The 22555-nt window shown below is 35.7% G+C and overlaps 1 protein-coding gene and 1 long non-coding RNA gene across 2 annotated transcripts in view; both read right to left on the bottom strand.

The window, feature by feature from the left end:
• LOC127858051 (probable sodium/potassium/calcium exchanger CG1090) overlaps positions 1–11498 on the bottom strand; it is a 49012-nt gene extending 37514 nt beyond the window's left edge. Inside the window, exon 1 of the mRNA XM_052394929.1 lies at positions 11251–11498. Within this exon, the coding sequence (XP_052250889.1) occupies positions 11251–11380 (130 nt within the window). The 5' untranslated portion in view covers positions 11381–11498. The remainder of the gene's footprint in view (positions 1–11250) is intronic.
• Positions 7530–8161, bottom strand: LOC127858056 (uncharacterized). The gene is made up of 2 exons (XR_008038738.1): positions 7953–8161; positions 7530–7790 (listed from the first exon to the last, which is right to left on the bottom strand). It is a non-coding gene; the product is annotated as an uncharacterized LOC127858056 (long non-coding RNA).
• Positions 11499–22555: the final 11057 nt, after the last annotated feature.

The following is a 22555-nucleotide window of genomic DNA, read 5'->3' as shown; positions in this document are numbered from 1 at the left end:
TCGGGGCGCTTATTTGTCTTTTCTGCATTTTATGAAATTCGTCTTCAATGTATAATTTTTCATGTCTATTTTGTGTTATAGTAACATATTTTGATCAATATATTACAACTTAACACCTATAAAATCGTGGAGTCCTGCTTTGATAAATATAATAAAAGTAAAGACCATTAATTTTAAAGGATTCATTTTCAAACCTAAGGTATTGGTGTGCAGCAAACAGCATAAAACCTGAACAGACTGCAAGTTTCTCACAGGCTGTTGTGGTTTTATACTGGTTCCAAAAACCAATTTTCAATTTGCTCTATGGCCACTTTTGTTCACTCACGGTTACCCCATTACCACTTATTTACCCATGTGACTACTAGTTGACCCTTAGAAAATCAAAGTAAAGACCTTTCTTAATAGATTCAACTTTCAAAGGATTAATTTTCATTCCTAAGATACTGATATGCAGCAAACAGAATAAAACCTGAACTAACTGCGAGTTACTCGCATGTTGTTCTTATTTTATGACGTTTGCATATTTCCATTTTCATTTTGCTCTATGGCCCGTGGGGTGCAGTTGGGAGGTATAGCAAAATGGATTGTTCACTGGAAAATGCTGACATTAAGATGTCTTATAATTTGGTGAGGTGATATTCTGGGAAAATCTCAGCAAATGTTTAGCAGTTCAAGCCACAAGGAAGTGTAATACTACAACATGTGGTCTAGGCAATGTTCTGTGAAGTGTAATACTACAACATGTGGTCTAGGCAATGTTCTGTAAAGTGTAATACTACAACATGTGGTCTAGGCAATGTTCTGTGAAGTGTAATACTACAACATGTGGTCTAGGCAATGTTCTGTGAAGTGTAATACTACAACATGTGGTCTAGGCAATGTTCTGTACAAAAACACTCTTGATGGGCAGTTGGGAAGTGTTGCCAGTAAGTGTTTGGAGGGGCCATGGCCTATTCAAGACAGATATTAAACTAAACATACATGTATATGAGCAGTGTTCTGGAAAAACTGGGCTTAATGCATGTGCAAAAATTGTCGGTTCCAGATAAGACTGTGCAGTCCACACAGGCAAATCAGGGATGACACTTTCTGCTTGTATGGAATTTTTATTTAAAAGCAGTTTTTATAAATGAAATTCAGGCTTAGGCGGAGAGTGTCATGTCTGATTAGCCTTTGTGGACAGGTTTTTCTGGGACGACACTCTAAATACTGTTGAAGACATTTGCCATGTTTTCAGAAAACAATATTGTCAGTAGGTCCAAGAGAATTGAGCCAACTTAATGTAAAGTATCAGATTAAACAGTTTGATTGCCAGTTATGTATCACTTCAGGTATCAAGAAGAAAACAATACACAATGTCTGAAAAATATAACTAAATATTAATTCACAAAAGAATTCTATTTCACACACAATGAATATTTACAATATGAATCACAAAATCTGCCAGCAAACCAAAGTTTCAACATGCTGTGCATCAACCCAGATCTCTCTATTAGCAGACCTTTTTCTCCACTAAAGAATAAAGAATGTGACACTGGAATGCTGAGGGCATGTTAAAACACACAAATACGACTGAAATCAGCTGACAAGACCACATAAACACAACATGTTTTTCAAAGGCAATTTAAATACATACGCCAAGCCTTGATCACAACATTAGTATTAGGTTTTTGCACTACAACAAGAATTAAAATTTGCATTGATAGTCATAACTACAAGCTGTTGCTGTACAGCAATTGACTATCTGTTGGTTTGCAGTAAAGTGTGTAATACAAAAAAACATTAATCAAAGCAAGGATTTATGCAGTTCTACAAAACTATATTCATATCAACATTTAAGCCACAAGCTGTTGTTGTTAACTAGCACAGACGTTAAATAAATCTGCATACTGGTAGATACAAATGTTACAATAGAGGAATGGATATTTTTCCTTCTCAACTTTCATCCATTTGCCTTGTATGATATCACTCAATAGTGTCTGTAATGTACGAAAGAACACACCAATATTAATATCTGTGCAAACATATTGACATGGCAAGACAATGCCACCTTTCTGATGTTTACCTGACAATGAGGAAAAACTGGACACTGGGTCTCCTGTAACTTTAGCAAATGTCTTGCCACTAAACCCTTTATATATACAATACAAAAAAGTCACTGATTAATGTTGGGACAGGCTAACAGGTAAACCTGCTACATCACTAAACTAAACATTAGGTGTTGTTTTTTCCATCAATAATGGGATTATGAAGATAATGGTGGGATCAACTCAAGGCAAGCTTTGTCATCATTTGTATTTGTGGACACCCAATCAACCGTAAACTGCAGTAAAGGATAAAATGTTTGAGCAGACGGATTGGAAAACAGAGTATCTCAGCACCAGTTAAGATGCAGGTGATGTCTTCTCAGAAGATATACTACTGGTCACAGCCTCATAATTAAAAGTACCCCTCTTTCATTACTGAAAGCAAGGAAAAACACGTCTTCAACTGCTTTTACTTTATTACATAAGCTTCTTACATATTATCATAACTCAGGTCTAGGCCTACGTTCGAATTTGAGGGAGAAGTGACTTCTCCCTTAGCTGAAATTAGGGAGAAGTAAGGCAACTTGAGGATAAGTGGTTCCTGTTCAACGTTTAACCAACTCTTCCCTTATTTCATTCCCCTCATTACACCATGTCCATCATCATTATGATAAATCAGAACCAACTCACATTTTGCAATTTGGGGGAAAACATTAACACAAATAAACAAACACTCTTAAGTGTTAATGTGGTGTTAATTTATTGTACTTTACTGAACTTAATTAATATATTATCAGTCAATTTCTGGCTCAAAGTATATCTCCAAAGGAGTAGAAGTCACATCTCCTTCATGTAATTTAAGGGAGAAGTTAATACGTCCAGGGAGAAGTTATCTCCCACGTCTCCCTCACGGCTGAGCCCTGTAACTATTATTATTATGATTATTATTGATAGTCTCACTATAATTATTGTTAACTCAAAAAGTTATTTTTGTTTTAAATGATAATCCCCCCCCCCCCCAAAAGGTGGAGGGATAAAGGATTGGCTTTGTCAAAAATTATTTTGGTGGGGCATATCAATTTTCAACAAATTTGCATTTATAAATTTGTGCCAGTTTTGAAAATACTATTGTTTCTGGTGTTGAACAAAACAAGAGGGCCATGATGACCCTGAATCGCTCACCTGACTAACCAAATACCATCCCAACCCAGTTTTCATCAAGATAAACATTCTGACCAAATTTCATGAAGATTGGATGAAAACTGTGACCTCTATTGCCTACACGAGGTTTTTCTAATATCTGACCTATTGACCTAGTTTTTGACCCCAAGTGACCCAAATACAATCCAAACACAGATTTCATCAAGATAAACATTCTGATCAAATTTTATAATGATTGGATGAAAACTGTGACCTCTATTGTCTACACAAGGTTTTTCAATTATTTGACCTAGTGACCTAGTTTTTGACCCCAGATGACCAAAATACAATCCCAACCCAGATTTCATCAAAACAAACATTCTGACCAAATTTCATAAAGATTGGATGAAAACTGCAACCTCTATTGTCTATACAAGGTTTTTCTATTATTTGACCTAGTTTTTTACTTAAAGACATAGTTTTTGACCCCAGACGGACACACACACGCACGCACGACATACAGACGCCGGACATCACACGGTCACATAAGCTCACCATGTCACTTCGTGACAGGTGAGCTAAAAACACTTAACCCATGCAAGTTCAATCAAAACCATATTAATTGCGTTACTTTTTAATGAAAGTTGCCATAGAAATTAACTTGTTTTATGACATTTTGGGCATAAACATGTTTCATAGCTCAGAGTCTTCTCTGTCACTTAATGTTAAAAATGGCTTCAATATCTCACTGGTTATTACAGTGCTGTCCACAGCTAGGGTAGATCTCAGACACCTTGAATGTAAAACAGTCAGAAGTCTGTAGAAGTCTAGAAAGTTTTCTCTTGGCAAGTGTTTTTTATACCATTTGTGGATTAGGGCTGCATGGGTCCCTTTGAAGTGGAAAAATCACGTTTTTTTACTAAATTTGGGAAATGTGTCGTCATTGTTTTGCTTACAAATTCTTCAAAATTGACAAATTGTTTTCAATACTAAATTTACTTAGAGCTGGAAAGGAGATGAACTAAATGTTGAAAAAAATAAATTTTGTTTAGATACCTTATATTCAGAATTTTAAGGTCCCATTTGGGATCAAATATATACTTTTTATAATATGGAATGGGGCAAAATACGGGCCCCGAATTAAAACAAAAAAACAACACTGTCAGCTTTTCAGCAAAACTTTCATTTCTGATTGACTTTCCTGGATTAAAAAGGCCAAACACACCCATATTTAACAACTGCAATAAGTGTGTTGCACTGGTGATGATGTGAATAGTTCTATTCTATTTGACTTGGCTTTCAGAAATGTGTAAGGGTCAATGTGGTTAGTAACACTGTCAAAAAGCAATAGCACAGGTAGGACTAAAACACAGAACCTGAGAAAGTCGTCAATAATCTTCCCATTAGAAACTGTGATCATCTTTTGTGTGCATGTAAGATCCTTCATCGGAGCCACTAAGTGGGTTGCATCCTATTTTTGGTTGGGCTTTGGGATACACAGAATAGGATGGCAATATTTGATTACCACAGAATATTACAATTAGTTAGTTTTTGTATTCCATGGGTAATATTAGCTACTGCCATGCTGTATTTATTTGTCCAATCACTTTGCTCTTGTTTGCTCCACAAGAAAACCCTGTTTAAACTTTGATTAGTACTGCAATAAAGAGCATTCAACATGTAAAAAGTACATATATATATAGTTTAGGCCTATACAAAAATATGTTGTGGTTTGGGTCACCCGACCCTACCTAGGAAAATGCGCCGACCCTAAAGTTTTTTTCGACAGTGCCGACCCTTAACTTTTTTTACTGTTTTCCGGTAGGATCAATATCAAGCAATATAGACTTGGCGGAAAATTGTGAGAGCCGATTTATGATCCTCTAGTCAATTACGTATTGTATCTCTTTATCCACCTAAAGCCCGCCTTAAGGCGGATCATCGTTGTAATGGAAAATCGATATTGGCCAATGAGAGCGCACGCTATGAATGAGCGACAATACTCGTAAGCAGTCATACCTATACCTGCAGTAAAATCATACAGACGATGACTGACGTAATTTTCATAAGTGTGTGATTTTATGGCAGTTTGTTGGCTTATTTAACACATTCATTGGTCCTTAAGGTGTAAACCTCCACGATAAAATCTTGGCCACTTACTTAGAAGACAGATGATTGCAACCGGGCAGGGTTGGCACCAATCGACAGCCCCCGGTTTTAACCGGCGGTTTTTACCTGTTAAAACCGCCGCGGTCATTACTCCCGAAGTGGTCATTACTGATCAATACTGGTCAATTGAACTTTACCCCCAATTTTGAATAATATTCCATGCTTAATTAAACAATATTGATAATATAAATTAAACAGACATGTTGCCAATAATGTCTTAAGCTATTAATACCCACTATTTCATACCTGTTCATGCAATTTGTAGGTCAATCTCTCAAAATTTTGCAAATTAGTCAAAGTTGGTCTATTGAATGTTTCTGGTTGATTGAACTTTTTTTCCAATTCTAATAAATTATATTCAGATAATTATGTTCTTGATTCAACAAGAACCTGTCAATAACTGTGTATTAGTTGTTCCTCATGCCCCTCTGTCCCCACAGTCTTCTCACCTATACAGGTTGGGGGAACCTAAAACTGATAATAGGGCCTTAAATGGCACCTTATTGACACGCCCTTACTTGTCATGTATTTTTGCCTAGATTTCTTTATATACTTTTTAAACAAAATAGTAAAACAATATTTTATTTTCCATTGATATAAAAATAAAAAACATAATAAGAAATAATTTTTAAAAGAAAAAAATAATTGAAAAGAAGAGTCTAGATTAGACCTACAATTTGAAAACATTATTTGTTGGCAAAATCAAGAACTTTAATTGCTTATTCATTTGAAGACAAATTGAACTTTTAAATATGAAAGGAAAAAATCCCTCCTCATACAGAAAGGAGACAAGTTATAAGTAACTATTAAATGAATAGCAAGTTATCTCTTTTTGTGTGAGTGATATGATTAGCCTAAGGGCAGATTTGCTTCATTGTGAGTATCAGAGACATAACACTGCATGCATTTTATTACCAATTAAGGCTTAGGGGACTGAGATTTTTTACCCTAGAAAACACAAGAGTTCTGTTTGTCCATCTGCTTATCAAATAGATATATCAATAGATCAGTGAAATACTATGGTAACTACAATTAATAATTCTTTAGTAACATATGTGATACACCAAGATAAAGATATTGCCTTACATGTGGTCCTAATGTATATGAGGCCGTTTCCATAAATAATAAAGAAGTAATTTTTGTACAGCTTTAAAGATTTTTTTTAAATAAATAACTAAAAAAAAGTTTATGATTATCAATTACAGAATAATGATTGATTTTATATAGAATAGCTTAGAGTCTTCCTTTGAGATGTTTAAATGCTACAATTTTCAATCGACCACTATTGACCCGTAATGACCAGTATTGACCGGTTTTAACCGGGTATTAGCCGTCGGCCCGGTCAATACTCAATTGACCAGTCAATATGCCAACCCTGCAACCGGGTGAAATCCTCAGGGATATTGTGCATTTCATGCATAATATAGTCAAAACATTTATTCGACACATTATGTGCTTTAACAAATTATCGTTGAATTAATTACGCACAACTGTAAATGTTTCGTTTGATTCTCAAATGAGCATTATTTAATTTGTAATCCGAAACACGCTTCCCAATTTTAATGCTAAAGAGACATTAACAAATTCTAGCGTCAAATAAACAGTGCTTTATCCTTTGTCTCAATAAAAATCGGGCGAAAATTATGTAGAACATCGCATGAAAAGTGTGGGTGTATTGTGTGTTGTATAAAAACATGAACATCACGTCTGGCGATTTACGCGTGTTCAGTGGAAAAAAAACGGCCCCATTGGACATTATTTCATTACATCTTTAAATAGTAACAAATGCCAAACTTTATTTTATACTTAAGAAAAATGGAAAATATTTGTGTTTCAATTAAGCACTTATATCTATTTACCAGAATTTGCTTTAACACTGGAACATACAGGATTATCGGGTATGAGTAGCGACAGAAATAGTAGTAAGTATATGCAGTAATAGATAGAAAGTATGGTTGATACGATGTATTAAGGAATAAATCGAGACGAGATTATACATATCTATGTGGGAAATACACTACACAATAATGGGAACACTTTTCTATGGTGTACATATAGGTTCTTTTGTGAAAACCATCAGCATAGAATGACTTAAAAATAGGCACTTGTCTGGAGAAAAAACTAAAATAAACAAGGGACAAAATTGTCACAAAACCAGGTTTTCATTGTGAAAAAAAAATCTGATAAAGGGAGAAAACTCAAACTGAACTTTTGAAATGACCAAAAAAAATTAACCCCCTTTGTAAGTTTTTTTTTTTTTTTTAATCTATTTTTAGTCGTGGCGACCTTGACATTGGAGATATTGACGTGATTCTTTCGTGGGACACACCGTCCCATGATGGTGAACAAATGTGCCAAATGATTTTAAAATCTCACAATGAATGACATAGTTATGGCCAGGACAAGCTCATTTATGGCCATTTTTGACCTTTGAACTCAAAGTGTGACCTTGACCTTGGAGATATCGACGTCATTATTTCGCGCGACACACCGTCCAATGATGGTGAACAAATGTGCCAAATGATTTTAAAATCTGACGATGAACGACATAGTTATGGCTCGGACAAGCTCATTTATGGCCATTTTTTACCTTTGAACTCAAAGTGTGACCTTGACCTTGGAGATATCGACGTAATTATTTCGCGCGACACACCGTCCAATGATGGTGAACAAATGTGCCAAATGATTTTAAAATCTGACAATGAACAACATAGTTATGGCCCGGACAAGCTTATTCCGCCAGCCCGCCAGCCAGCCCGCCAGCCAGCCCGCCCGCATTCGCCAATCTAATAACCAGTTTTTTCCTTCGGAAAACCTGGTTAAAAATAAACCGACCTACCCTACCTAGAAATTTTGTCAATGTTACCCTTACCACAACATTTATTTTTTTAGGCCTTACTCAAACCCAGTAGCGTACAGATTTTAACACACTTAAGTAGATGTCCACCGAGGTGTAATGTTGAAGAGTATTCCATTTAAGTTGAAGTGGTGATTCAGCTATTCTCGCCGTAGTGAGTTTATGTCAAAAAACGCGCGTAAAGGGAGATAATCAAGTGACATCTTTGTTTAATAGCAAAAAAGGAGCAAAATTACAGAAAAGACACGCACATTTCAAAAAGTCAATTTCAGAATCTTTGAATCTGAGCGATTTTCAACCGGCCAAAATCTGATTTCAAACGGCTGATTTGGCCGGCTCTTATTGAGAACCCTCTATACTACATGTAGACAGTACGTAAAGTCGGAAACGCAAATAAAGCATTGAGATGATAAATACTATTAACTCTTATGGTGTTAATCAATGCAATGCCCTTTCTAACAACAAATATTGAGTTTCAAAGAAATCAAGTGAGTATTAAATCATTTATTTACTTGTGTCCGACTTAAAGTACTGTCCGAATTTACGTACTGCATCAGTATGTTACGACACTTGTGTGTAGTCACTATACAATACAATAATTGTTTCAATATTGAAGGAACTGAAACAGCGCAACGGTAATGATATAGCATGTTTTTTTATATTTTATTAAAAGGAAATGTCAATGCCAAATCTTTCGCAAGATAACCCCGTACTTTAGTTGAAATTCACAGCAAAACATTTAATGGAAATTAATTGATTTCAATGCCAGTGTTTTTTTTTACTTATAGGGGAATGGTGGCGGGGCCCGTCCAAAGGGGAAAAAATGCATCGTTTTTTAGGAAAAGGGGAAAATTAAAAATTCCCTCTTTTATATGTAATGATATTTATTATATGAATACACATGTTTGTATGAATATAATATTCACAGCAGAATGTCTCTGTCCTTTTTCTGAAATATATATCAATCAGGTTTTTTTTTCCACTTTTTGGGAAGATAGCCCATGGCTTTGGAATTGGGAATTTTATCGGCATTTTCATGAAATTGGGAAAATAAATTAATTAGCCTTTTTTTTTCCACACGAAAAGTCCACTGATTAGGGAAATAATAAATTTGACATAACTCTTTATAATTATTCAAATTAAAAGAACAAAATCATATAATACTTTGTAAGATGTAATTGAATTAAAATTAAGATAAAATATGCATTAGACACTTCTTTCTAAAAAAAAAAAAAAAAAAAAATTTTTTTTTTGGGAAATTGGGAATTTTTTGCCACATTTTGGGAAAAAAGTATATTTTTTGGGATTGGGAACACAGCCGAATTTCGGCTATAAAATCGGGCCAAAAAAAACCCCTGTCAATGATTTTTTCAACATAAGTTTCAGACAGTTCAGCCTTCATGCACAGTCTCAGTTTTCTTAGCCATTTTGAGTCTAATTGAGTTTTTTAAATCGATTAAATGGCAAATTTGAGCATTTTTTATCAATAAAATGGACCAAATTGGAATGTTTATATCAACAAATATTGACACAATATAGATACATCAGGCCTTTTCCTGGCCATTTTGGGAGAAAAATGCAATTCATGTGAAAAGTCCACCGATTTGGGAAAATCTAATCTAATTTAATATAACACTTTATAATAATTAAAAATCATATTAATTATAGTTGAATACTTTGTTAGTTATTTATGAAATACATTTGAGATATATTTATCATGATTATGAAACAATTCTTTCTAAAAAAAAAAAAAAAGGTAAAATTTTTTTTTTTTTTTTTTTTTTTTTTAATATCTGGAGGGGATTATTTTTACAAAATGGGGGAAAAATATATAGTCTTTTTTGAGGGGAAAGGGGCCGAATATCGGCCCCGAAATCGCCATAAAAAAACACTGAATACTGTACCTGCAACAATTTTTTTTATTTACAAATAAATACACCCACGCCAATTTTCACGCTCTTTTTATCAGTACAAAGAATTTTTTTATTTCATTTAGAAGTTGTAACCGAAATTAGCTGTACACGATGCCTGCAAACCAGGTCAGATGATTTACGCATGTTGGAATACAACTGTCCTGATTGGGCGCTTATTTCATCAATTCTTTAAATAGAATATGCTGAAATTCATTTGATAATTCAAAAATTGTGAACATTCGTGTTTATGACATTCTAAACTTGACCACTCTTATCGTGTATGTTACCCACCCATAATTTGCTTTTAAAAATGGAAATCAGGCATATTTGGGATTATCGAGTAATAAATAAAGATGGGAGAAGTAGCATGTATGCGATTGAGACAGTTGACATCAATGTATTGGGGAATCCAGAGACTCAGGATAATACGATTACTACAATCAGTTATGAGTTCTCCATTGCTTCAAACTGTTAATTGCATAATCAAACACACAATTAACACTCCTCAAGGTGCGGTATCCTAAAGCGAGTGCGAACATGGTTTTCTTTTATACGTCTCGTTTAAAAAGACAGCAAACACTGTAATCGGCATGGGTGTGAAATACATTATTCATTATCACTTTTAAATGAAAGGGATCAATACAATATGTTTATGTTCAAATATTTTATTTTTAGCAAAAACAATGAACACCGCGGTAGATATTATGGGTCCGCGATGATTGGAGGTGTTCGCCTTATGGCAAACTGCCCAGGGACATTTGATCTGAACACCCATCGCGGGGTTCATATTGGTAAGCGAACACATTGAGATGAACACTGTGGCGAGTGGTGTTATTTGGTCTACTGACAGAGAAACCGTCCAACATTCAGCTAAACAATATACCCCCTCTTTGACGGGGGGCATTCAAAGAAGGCATTATGAAGTGTGTTCTAGAAAGCAAAGGTTTCATGAAAACCCACCAATCAAACAAACAAGATAATCATTAGGTACAATACCTCACAAAAAAATGACATATCCATGAAAGTGAAATGAAAAACAGAAAAGGTGTCAGTTTGATACTATTTAAAGCTTGATAAAATTAAGCATAATTATAACAGCAAACATTGTCCAATTGAACATTTGCAGAAACGCTGTGCCCCTCACCATTTCTGTCTTCCGAAGTTGAATCTTGATTGACTTGGTAAATCACTTCATTCCAAAACGACAGGCCAAGAAATAATATACAAATTACTCCAATAAGTGTCACTCTGATGCTAGAACGTCTGCGCGCCATTTCGAACTTGTCATCATGCAGTGCTACCAGCCTCAACGTCTGTCAAAGTCAGATATCAATCACGAAAATACTTGTCCCATGTTTGTTTTGTTTTGAGAGTAAACTGGTTCCCAATTTGTCTACGTCGAAAGCCTTACGGACAGGAAACCAAATTAATCCGGTCTACTTGATTTCAACAAAAATTTTGAAATACTTTCAGTATCATTGAAAACATTTATTTCAACAGATAATTAACATAACAAAAATAGATAGAAACTGCATGCGATAACATGCGATAGAGCAGCGTTCATTTTGTTAATATTTAAAAGTTCTGTAAACATCGATAAAACGAGCGAATAGGATATTAAACAAGGTTTACGGTTACACAATGACAATAGTTGCAGACGCTACTGGTTAGAAACCACAAAATCAAATTCCAAAATGGGGAAAAGTGCAAAAACTGTCGGTTGTTGGCAATTTTATATACCAACAAACAAAGATTTATGCTTTTTAGTTATTTAATTTTATGACCCAGACATTAGTTTACAGCATATTATAATGACACAAACACAGCAAGGACTGCATTGTTTTAATGCTGTATGCTTGTGCGCATACATAGATATTACATGGTACGAACCTTTATTTGAGGTGTTCGGAGGGCTGTTCCTCTAAAAAAAATGTACTCAAGGCTCTTTGATTTCAAATTTAGAATACAAAGAATGTTGCTCTTTTTAAAAATTATATAATCTTGATTGTATCTGGTAATTTCTACTAGCCTCAGGGTACCAATTCTCGAACGATTTTTTGACGATTTTTATTTTATTTGTCAAACTGTTTATGTTTTAAAAATTAATTTAAGCTGATATTTCAGGTAAAAGACTGCTCTTTCTAAAAATGTAATGAAAACAAGCGTTAATAACTCGACCTTACCGTTGGTCAAATGAAGTTGGTTCTATTTACATTTTGCAACCCGTTTGGAACCAATTATCAAATGTTCACTAAAGCAAGCCATCAGACATTTGTAATACACACACACTGGTAAAATGAATTAATTTACATAGCAACTGACGTGGATAATCATTACTAATATATTTTGTTCATTTAATCGAAAGATACATATTGACTTTGGACAAACATTTTCCTTTTTTTACTTCTCTAACTGCTGCTAGTAGAGCACTGAGTATTTATTTGATTTTCTTCGTGTCATTTGTCGAAAAGAAATAAAAAGAAAATCTTAATAGATGTATTATATTTATGAATAAAATGATTCTTCATAAATGTGGTTGAAAGCAGAATGCTACCAAGTTATGAGTTGGCTATAGTACGAATTGACCATAAAACAACTTAGTTGTTTGCAACCTAAACCATCAAAATAAAAATAGAAAACAGGGCAAGGTCAAGGATGTAATCGCTTATTTTCACAGTTGTAAACAAAGTGAAAGGTACTAAATACGGAATATTACGCTAATCAATTGTTCCAAGAGTTTGTATCACTCGAGTGGCTTGTGTGATGACGTATCACACGAGAGGCGGTGTTAATTTCATGTTACATAACTCTTGAATACTCTTCACTAAGAAAGCAGAATTGTGACGTCGTCATGACGTCATGATATCATAACGTCATTCTCTGACTGAGTAACGTCTTTGGTGTTTAAGTGACATTGTAATGTTTCATTAGGGATAATTAAAGTGTAAACTATCATTTGGTGTTGGTGTATATCTGGTGTTAGGTGTTAACAAGTGGTAGCAGAGGCGTAAAAAGAAATCCTCGGTGGAAAATTAGTGTGGCATAGTGTAATTCTGGCATGGTGTGGTGTAAGATTTGAATGACAACAGAGGATAAACAGCAAATTCAGCATGACAACCAGGATCAATCCTCCAATTTTAGGAAATAGAAAGAACTATGAAAGATATAAGCAAGAGCTATTGGCGTGGAGAGAAATTACTGACATCAGTAAAGAAAAACAAGGAATTGCGGTTGCATTAACACTACCTGAAAATGACGAATCACAAATTCGTGAAAAAGTTTAAAGGTATTTGAGAATACGGAGCGGCTTCAGAGGTAGCTTCAGTAATAATAGAGGGAGTAGCTGGAAGCGAGAAAAAGGGTGGCGACCCGACATGAGAGAGAACCAGAGAAGGGAGTTTTCAACGGACAGTCGCAAGACTGGATACACAAAGAACATTAACCCAACAGGACAAGACGGTAAACCATTGACATGTAAATCATGTGGATCTTTTCTACACTTGTTGCCTACATGTCCTGACAGCTGGGAAAACATGAAGAGGGTAAATGCTGTTGAAGTGGAACATGCAATTTTGTTCACCGGGCACGACACCAACGAGATCAGACGACTAGGGGCTGATGCAAGGAACTGTGCAGTTCTAGACAGTGCATGCAGCAGTGCAGTGTGTGGAAGTAGTTGGTTAAAGACCTATATGGAGTCTTTGGACCAGACTGACAGACAAAAGGTGTGCCAATCAGAGGGTCAGAGAGTTTTCAAATTTGGAGGGGGGACCTGCCTAAAATCAAAAGGTGAGTTCATCATACCTGCTGTAGTTGCCGGAAAAGCAGTCATTATAAAGACTGATGTCGTAGAATCAGATATCCCTTTACTGCTTTCCCGTACAGCAATGAAGAGAGCAGCCATGAAACTGGATCTTGAAAATGATACAGCAACAATAATGGGACAGGAGGTAGCGCTGAGTTTGACAACATCAGGTCATTACTGCATTCCAATAGATAAAAATGTGGAAGTTACAGTAGAAAATGTGTGTGCAGTAAAACTTGAGGATTGGAGCAAACAAGAGAGGCAAAAAACACTTCTGAAACTGCATCGGCAATTTGCGCATCCTCCAAAGAACAGGTTAGTAGCATTTTTGAAAGATGCTGGCATATGGAAAGATGATTACGAAGAAGATCTGGATATGATTGAAACTGCATGTGAAATTTGTAAGGTATATGCAAAGACTCCTTCAAGACCAGTTGTTGGTATGCCAATGGCCTCCAAATTCAATGAAATAGTTGCAATGGACCTAAAACAATGGGCGTTGGATTTTACATATCATAGATATGTGGTCAAGATATACTTTGTCGGTTTTTGTAGACAGAAAAAGGACATGCAATATCACAGATGTTTTAATGAAGGAATGGGTTGGGAGATTTGGTGTTATGGGATCTTTGATGACAGACAATGGAGGGGAGTTCAATTCAGATGAGGTAAGGGATTATGTGAAAGAGTTCATGCAATTACAGACATGATGTTGACCAAGCTCCATGCAGATAACACAAACATCAACTTACAAACACTCGTATCATGGGCGAATATGGCGAGGAATTCATTGCAAATGTGGAACGGCTACAGCAGCCACCAGCTTGTGTTTGGCCAGAACCCCAATATCCCAAACCTCATGAGTGAGAATTTGCCAGCTTTACAAGGATCAACTAGCAGTGAGGAGTTTGCCAAGCATTTGAATGCACTACATGCAACTCGAAGGGCGTTTATACAGTCTGAAGCTGATGAAAGAATAAGACGAGCACTAAGAAATAAAGTAAGAGCAGCAGAACAGGTGTTTGAACATGGTGACTGTGTCTTCTACAAGAGAGAATGAAAAGAGCGCTGGCTTGGACCAGGGAAAGTGGTTTTCCAAGATGGTAAAGTAGTGTTTGTACGCCATGGAGCAATTTTTGTGCATGTATCTCCCAATAGATTACAAAAAGTGAACAATTTGTTTGATCAAAGAGAAGACATACATGTGAAGGAAAATCAAAGATTGGATGAGGAAAAGGCCAAAGTTCAGGAAGATATGATAAAGACAAGTGATCAACAAATTATTTTTGAAGAACTACCAGTAGAAAGCTTGGACGACAAGCCAGAAACCAGGTAAGATAGAGATACTCAGCAGCAAGTTACCAGGCAAGTGAAGAAGATACTGAAAACCAATGATGACATTCAGTACAAAACATCAGAAACTGATGAGTGGATCCATGCAAAGGTTCTTGGAAGGGCAGGAAAAGCAACCGGTCAGAACAGAAACTGGTATAACATCATTGAGGAAACAAGTAAAGAGAAAAAGAGCATCAATTTGGATAAAGTTGAATGGGAACCTTTGACAAAAGTGAATGTGGTGATGGAGAACAACATCAATGATTGCAGAATAAATGCAGAATTACAGACACTGAAACAATTCAGCACGTACGCAGAAGAAAACGACTGTGGTCAAAATACTTTATCAACTAGGTGGGTCATTACTTAAAAGAATGATCAAACAAAAGCTCGACTTGTTGTAAGAGGCTTTGAAGAAGAAATCTCTATGCAAAGTGACAGTCCGACAGTTGGGAAAGGAACAATGAGAATGTTTCTTTCCTTAGCATCGATCAACAGCTGGATTGTCAAGACTACTGACATCAAGTCTGCATTTTTACAAGACAAAGAGATTAAGAGGGATGTGTACATAAAGCCACCAATGGATTGTGATATTGCTGAAGGAGTTGTCTGAAAGCTACGCCACGGATTGTATGGACTAAAAGATGGGGCAAGACAGTTTTATCTGAGTGTTAAGGAAGAACAAATGAGGCTTGGGTGTCAAATTTCAAAAATGGACCCAGCAATGTTCTTTTTGCATACAAATGGAAAGTTGAGTGGCATTATATGTTGCCATGTTGATGATTTTCTACATTCAGGAAACGAATGTCTTGAGAGAATTATGGCAAGTTTACGCAAAGATTTGTTGCCGGAAAAGTAGAAGGCAATTTTAATTATATTGGCTTCAAAGTTATGCAACAGCCAACAGCCATAGTTTTAGATCAATCCAAGTATGTAGAAAACATAAAGAGTGAAAGTTTAAATACAGAAAGGGTGCAGCAGAAGGAAGATATGTTAACAGCAGAAGAGCAATCACGATACACACAAATCGTTGGAAAAATCAACTGGGTCGTACAGGGAACCAGACCAGACTTGGCTTTTGAACTCATAGACCTGAGCACTAAACTGAAACAAGCATCTGTAGGTGATTTGACAAAAGCAGTTAAAGTAGTCAACAGAGTGAAAGATGTGAGATCAATGATATCATTTCCGAGACTCAGCAAAAATATCAGAAACTGGAGGATTGTTGTCTTCACCGATGCTTCTCTGTGCAATATTAACAGTGGCACAGGAAGTACTGCGGCCTATGTCGTGTGGTTAGCTGACAACCAAGGAAAATGTTGCCCACTTGCATGGCACACAAACAAAATTAAACGAGTTGTACGTTCAACAATTGCTGCAGAGGCGCTTAGTTTACAAGAAGGCCTTGAATGTGGCTACTATTACAGACAGATGCTGTACGACATCATGAAACTTGAAGAAAACACCATACCAATAATAGCCTACGTTGACAACAAGAGTGTCATCGAAGCTGTACATTCTACTAAGTTAGTGGATGACAAGCGTTTGCGTGTCGATATCGCAGCTATAAGTGAATCCCTGTCCAGGAACGAGGTGAAGGAGATCCGATGGTGTTCAGGAAAATACCACCTTGCTGACTGTATGACCAAACGAGGAGCTTCAGGATATAATCTACTGGAAGTGTTGCATGGAGGGCGATTCTCAAGAGAATTTATATAGACTGACTGGGACTGTGTTTATATTATTAATAATCTTTTGTTTGATTTTTTATTTTTAATAATTCAATCTAACTTATACAGACAGGACTGAAAAAGAGAAGAAAATATAATTAATGTTAATTTCATAATACATAACTCTTGAATACTCTTCATTATGAAAGCAGAATTGTGACGTCGTCATGACGTCATGAAGTCATAAAGTCATTCTCTGACTGAGTAACGTCTTTTGGTGTTTAAGTGACATTGTAATGTTTCATTAGTAGTGCTGCAACAATATACCGGTATATCGGTATACATCGCAATACACAATCGGCATATTGTATTGCGATACGATTTTCGTCATACCGGTACGAAAATTTTACAAACATGCATCTACATTTCGTTCAGAAAAGCCATCCAAAATAATGATATCAAGGTTAACAAAACAAAGCGGTATTTTGTAAAAATAAATTGTTACGTAAAAATGGCATTCTAAAAAGTCTATTATACAGAGTAGCGTTGTTACAACGGGAGCATTCATTCTATGCTTTTAAACGAATTATTGTTGAATTAATTACGCACAACTAAATGTTTTGTTCGATTCTGAAATGAGCATTATTAAATTTGTAATCTGAATTTCAGAAACACGCTTCCGAAATGTAATGCTAACGCGACAATAAAACAAGAGCACCGCCTTGCGGGTGCAGACCGCTCATCTATTTTCTTTTTAAAGGTGAAGGGACTCTCATTGTCAATCACAAAGGAGGGAGGAGTGGAGTGAAGAGGGGTGTATAGTGTGGGGTTGTGGACATTTATTACATTATCTTCCAAAAAAGCGAAAAAAAATTAAAAAAAAAAAAAAAAATCCGGGGGGGGGGGGGGGGCGGGGGGTTTGGGTGCGATGGATGGACGGTATTTCAAACATAACCGTTTTAAAAAAAAAATGGGGGGGGGGTATAGTGTGAGGGTGTGGTGATAATTTGTGAGATGATCTTAAAAAAAAAAAAAAAAAAAAAAAATCAAAAAAAAAAATTGGGGGGGGGGTGGGGTGGGGGGGGGGGGTGGGGGTATAGTGTGAGGGTGTGGTGGTCATTTGTGAGATGATCTTAAAAAAAAAAAAAATAATAATAAAAAATTAGGGGGGGGGAGGGGGGGGAGGGGGGGAGGGGGGGGGGGAGGGCACGGGGGATGGTTTGGGTGAAGTCTATTGTGGTATGTCAGGTAAGAGTAGTTTCATCAAAGTATCAATCAAATCTAATCATAAATAAAGAAGTTATGGCAATTTTAGCAAAATTTAATAATTTGACCTTGAGAGTCAAGGTCATTCAAAGGTCAAAGTAAAATTCAAGTTGCCAGGTACAGTAACCTCATGATAGCATGTAAGTGTTTGAAGTTTGAAAGCAATAGCCTTGATACTTAGAGTGGATCGAAACACAAAATTTAACCATATATTAAAAGTTACTAAGTCAAAAAAGGGCCATAATTCCGTAACAATGACAACCAGAGTTATGCAACTTGTCCTTTTACTGTACCCTTATGATAGTTTGTGAGTGTTCCAAGTATGAAAGCAATATCTATGATACTTTAGGGGTAAAGTGGACCAAAACATAAATCTTAACCAAATTTTCAATTTTCTAAGTATAAAGGGCCCATAATTCCGTCCAAATGCCAGTCAGAGTTACATAACTTTGCCTGCACCGTCCCCTTATGATAGTTCATAAATCTTGCAAGTATGAAAGCAATAGCTTTGATACTGTAGGAATAAAGTGGACCTAAACACAAAACTTAATCAAATTTTCAATTTTCTAAGTATAAAAAGGGCACATAATTCTGTCAAAATGCCAGTCAGAGTTACATTACTTTGCCTGCACAGTCCCCTTATGATAGTTAGTAAGTGTTGCAAGTATGAAAGCAATAGCTTTGATGCTTAAGGAATAAAATGGACTTAAACACAAAACTTAACCAAAATTGTCAATTTTCTAAGTATAAAAAGGGCACATAATTCTGTCAAAATGCATGCCAGAGTTATCTAACTTTGCCTGCCCAGTCCCCTCATGATAGTAAGTAAGTGTACCAAGTTTGAATGCAATAGCATTGATACTTACTGAGAAAAGTGGAACTAAACGCAAAACTTAACCAAAATTTTCAATTTTTTAAGTATAAAAAGGGCACATAATTCTGTCAAAATGCACGCCAGAGTTATCTAACTTTGCCTGCCCAGTCCCCTCATGATAGTAAGTAAGTGTACCAAGTTTGAATGCAATAGCATTGATACTTTCTGAGAAAAGTGGACCTAAACGCAAAACTTAACCGGACGCCAACGCCAACGCCAACGCCGACGCCGACGCCGACGCCGACGCCAAGGTGATGACAATAGCTCATAATTTTTTTTCAAAAAATAGATGAGCTAAAAAGTGCTCTATTCTTTTTCTCAATAAAAAGCGCGCGAAAATTATACAGACATGTAGAACGTCGCTTGCAAAGTGTGGGTGTATTTGTGTTGAATAAAACGGGAACATCACGTCAGGCGATTTACGCGTGTTCAGTGGGGGAAAAAAACGCCCGATTGGAAGTTATTTCATCACATCTTTAAATAGTAACAAATGTCAAAATGTATTTGATATTTAAGAAAATTGGTGAATGTTTGTGTTTTGTGTTATTCTTGAGCATTTTTATAGTAAACATTTACCAGAATTTGCTTTAAAACTGGAATATACGGGATTATCGGGTAATTGGCGAGTTATAATTCTGGTACAAGTAAGCAATATATTGCGATATATTGCAATACGGGTTTTTGAACTGACAATATATTGCAATACGCTTTTTGGCGTATTGTTGCAGCACTATTCATTAGGGATAATTAAAGTGCAAACTATCATTTGGTGTTGGTGTATATCTGGTGTTAGGTGTTAACAGGCGGAGCCTCGAGTGTGATGCGAAATAGCACAAGCCACGAGAGTGATACAAACTCTTGGAACAATTGACTAGCGTAATATTCCTTTTATTATATGCAACAACTAACAAAAACAGTTAACAAATGTATTTTTTACTTTAACAAAACTAACAAAACAATGACTAAAACGGTACACCATAGTTATTTAAGACGCGTATGAATACAGTTTATGTAAATTAACGTGTAAACATTCGAACCGCGAAAACACAGGTTTCCGACACGCTTACCTTAATGCCATCGTTAATCCAATCTTTATAACTATTAAGTTGACAACTTAATCCGATGTTTATAACAAAAACGTTTAAACGATATGCACTTCCACTTCTATCTTCCATGTCTTTATCGAAACTTAGTTTAAACCACACTATTTTATTGTATTCCTATCGAAATATACATTTATACATGATAAACACACACACCAAAATACGTTTTTAACACATAGTTTACTGTTAAAAAACACCACGTCCGACATGTCCTTACAGAGTTTAGATAAAACTATTGTGTTTTGTCACAGATATGACGTCACACGAGGTACTACGTAATATATTTCGTAATATAAACTATTTCTATTTTCGGTGCGGGTAATGTGACGTCATTAAAGGGGTCGAAGTAGTCAGGCTAGTATGGTAATACGGAATTGGAAACAGCGAGTAGCGTAATACGGGATTTTTTATTTCAACGATTGATACAATCTGTATTTTGTTAAAAGCCTTAAACAGGTATATAATAAAAAGCCTTAAAGGGGAATGAAAACATTGCTCATATTGTTAGAATCTTATAAAGCAAAACATTTTGATGACTTATAATGATCTAACTGAATTAACCACTCATTTATCTGGTCGTATTAACATTTTACTTGGTTCAATGAATCTTCGTCTGCAGTTGCGTTTACGAAGAAGAGGCTGTTAAGTGGGAAGTTTGCCAAAATAATGTATTCATATTACACTTACCAAGAATGGGACCCGATTTCAAATTGAACAATGCCACCAAAAGAAAATTTTATAATTTATAAATATCGTTCGAGAATTAGTTCCGACCGAGAATTGGTACCCTGAGGCTAGCTTAGGTGACCCTGTTTGTGTTTTCTAAAAATATTAAAAAACGTCCATTATTGGCGTCGCTCTGGAGAGCGGCGACTGGTATGTAATGCATTTTTTCGCATATGGGAGGAGAAGTTATTTTACGGATCAATGTATATATTTATGTTTTAAGAATATCTTGCAAAGTGGTGATTTTTTGTGTAAATTAGTGTAAATAAGAACTGCATTTGTGCCTTTTTCATTTATTACAACATTTATTGCCAATAATGCAAAGCTAATTGTTTTAATTAATAACTGATCCACAACTGATCACAAGGGAAAGATCACAGGACTGGGCAAATACGCGAAACTTTCTGGTTTGTGGTTTTTCTAATTTGCTTATTTAGTTAAGAATCAATGTAGTACGATATTTGACGACCTATTGTGCAAGCAAGTTTATTGGAAGGCGTAGTGGTACGAAAACGTACAGTGTATTAGTTTATTAATAGACATATAATAACGATCGCTATACACAACTTCGCCAAATAGCAGTACATAAATGATGTCAGCGGGAATAGCTCAATTGGGAGAGCGTTAGTTGTTTACGCAACAATCATCTAAAGGCCCCCGGCTCAATCCCAGGTTCCGGCACGAACGGAACAGTTCGGCGGCTGACAATTTTAAATATCTTATAAAAAAAATACTCGTGTTTTTATATTAACAAATAAATGCAAACAACACATCTATTATCCATGTATGTTTATGGTTGTCTATCATAGGCTCTAAGTACTATCCCTACCACATATAGAGACGAAGCGCGCAACGTATTATTGATTGTTACAATGAGTTGCGATAAAGGAAGCAGCCGCTTATCAAGGAGGAGCTGTGTCCCAGCAACCCGTTTCTCTAGAGTCAAGCACTCCTCGGAGTTTTTTTTTAAGAACCACATATAGAGCGCGAAGCGCGACACATATTACTATGCGGGTGGTATGGGCCCTTTAGCATTATCCGACCATTACGACCATAGTTATCTTCCTTAGAATTTGAGAAATTTTGAAATCGTTGTTCGAAGTCCAAAATTTTCATCCCATTGTTCCCAAACTTGCACAGATTCTTTTTATCAATAAGGACCCAAGCCAAACTCTCTATATGAGCAATATCGGACCATAAGTCCAGACTTATGCCTCTTTGAATGTAAAAATAAAAGTGAAAAACTGCTTGGTTAGGTGATTTTGTCAACATTTTTCATCAGTTTCTTTCCAAACTTACAGTGTCTTGATATCAATTAGCATTTTTACCTCATTAAAAATGAGAAACATCGGGACAATAAGTCCAGAATTTTTTTCTATTAAATTTGACAAAATAAATAGTTTCCACTCATTTAAAAGATTTCACAACTTTCGTCTGAATCTTTCCAAACTTGTTAAGTGTTTTTATATCAGTATTACTCGAACCCTATTGAACATGATGAATATCGGAGCAATAAATCTATTATGATCTTTTACTGAATTTCAAAGTATAGTGAAATGCAGCTTCTTTATGCAATTTATAGTTTTTATTCATTTTTTTTCCAAACTTTTACAGTGTTTTCATATCAATGAGTACTCAACCCCTATCGTAAATGAGCAACGTAAGAATAA

The sequence above is a fragment of the Dreissena polymorpha genome, chromosome 14 (genome assembly GCF_020536995.1).
Source record: "Dreissena polymorpha isolate Duluth1 chromosome 14, UMN_Dpol_1.0, whole genome shotgun sequence".
Taxonomy (NCBI): domain Eukaryota; kingdom Metazoa; phylum Mollusca; class Bivalvia; order Myida; family Dreissenidae; genus Dreissena; species Dreissena polymorpha.
The sequence above is the reverse complement of the archived record's forward strand: the minus strand, read 5'-3'. Positions and strand labels throughout refer to the sequence as shown.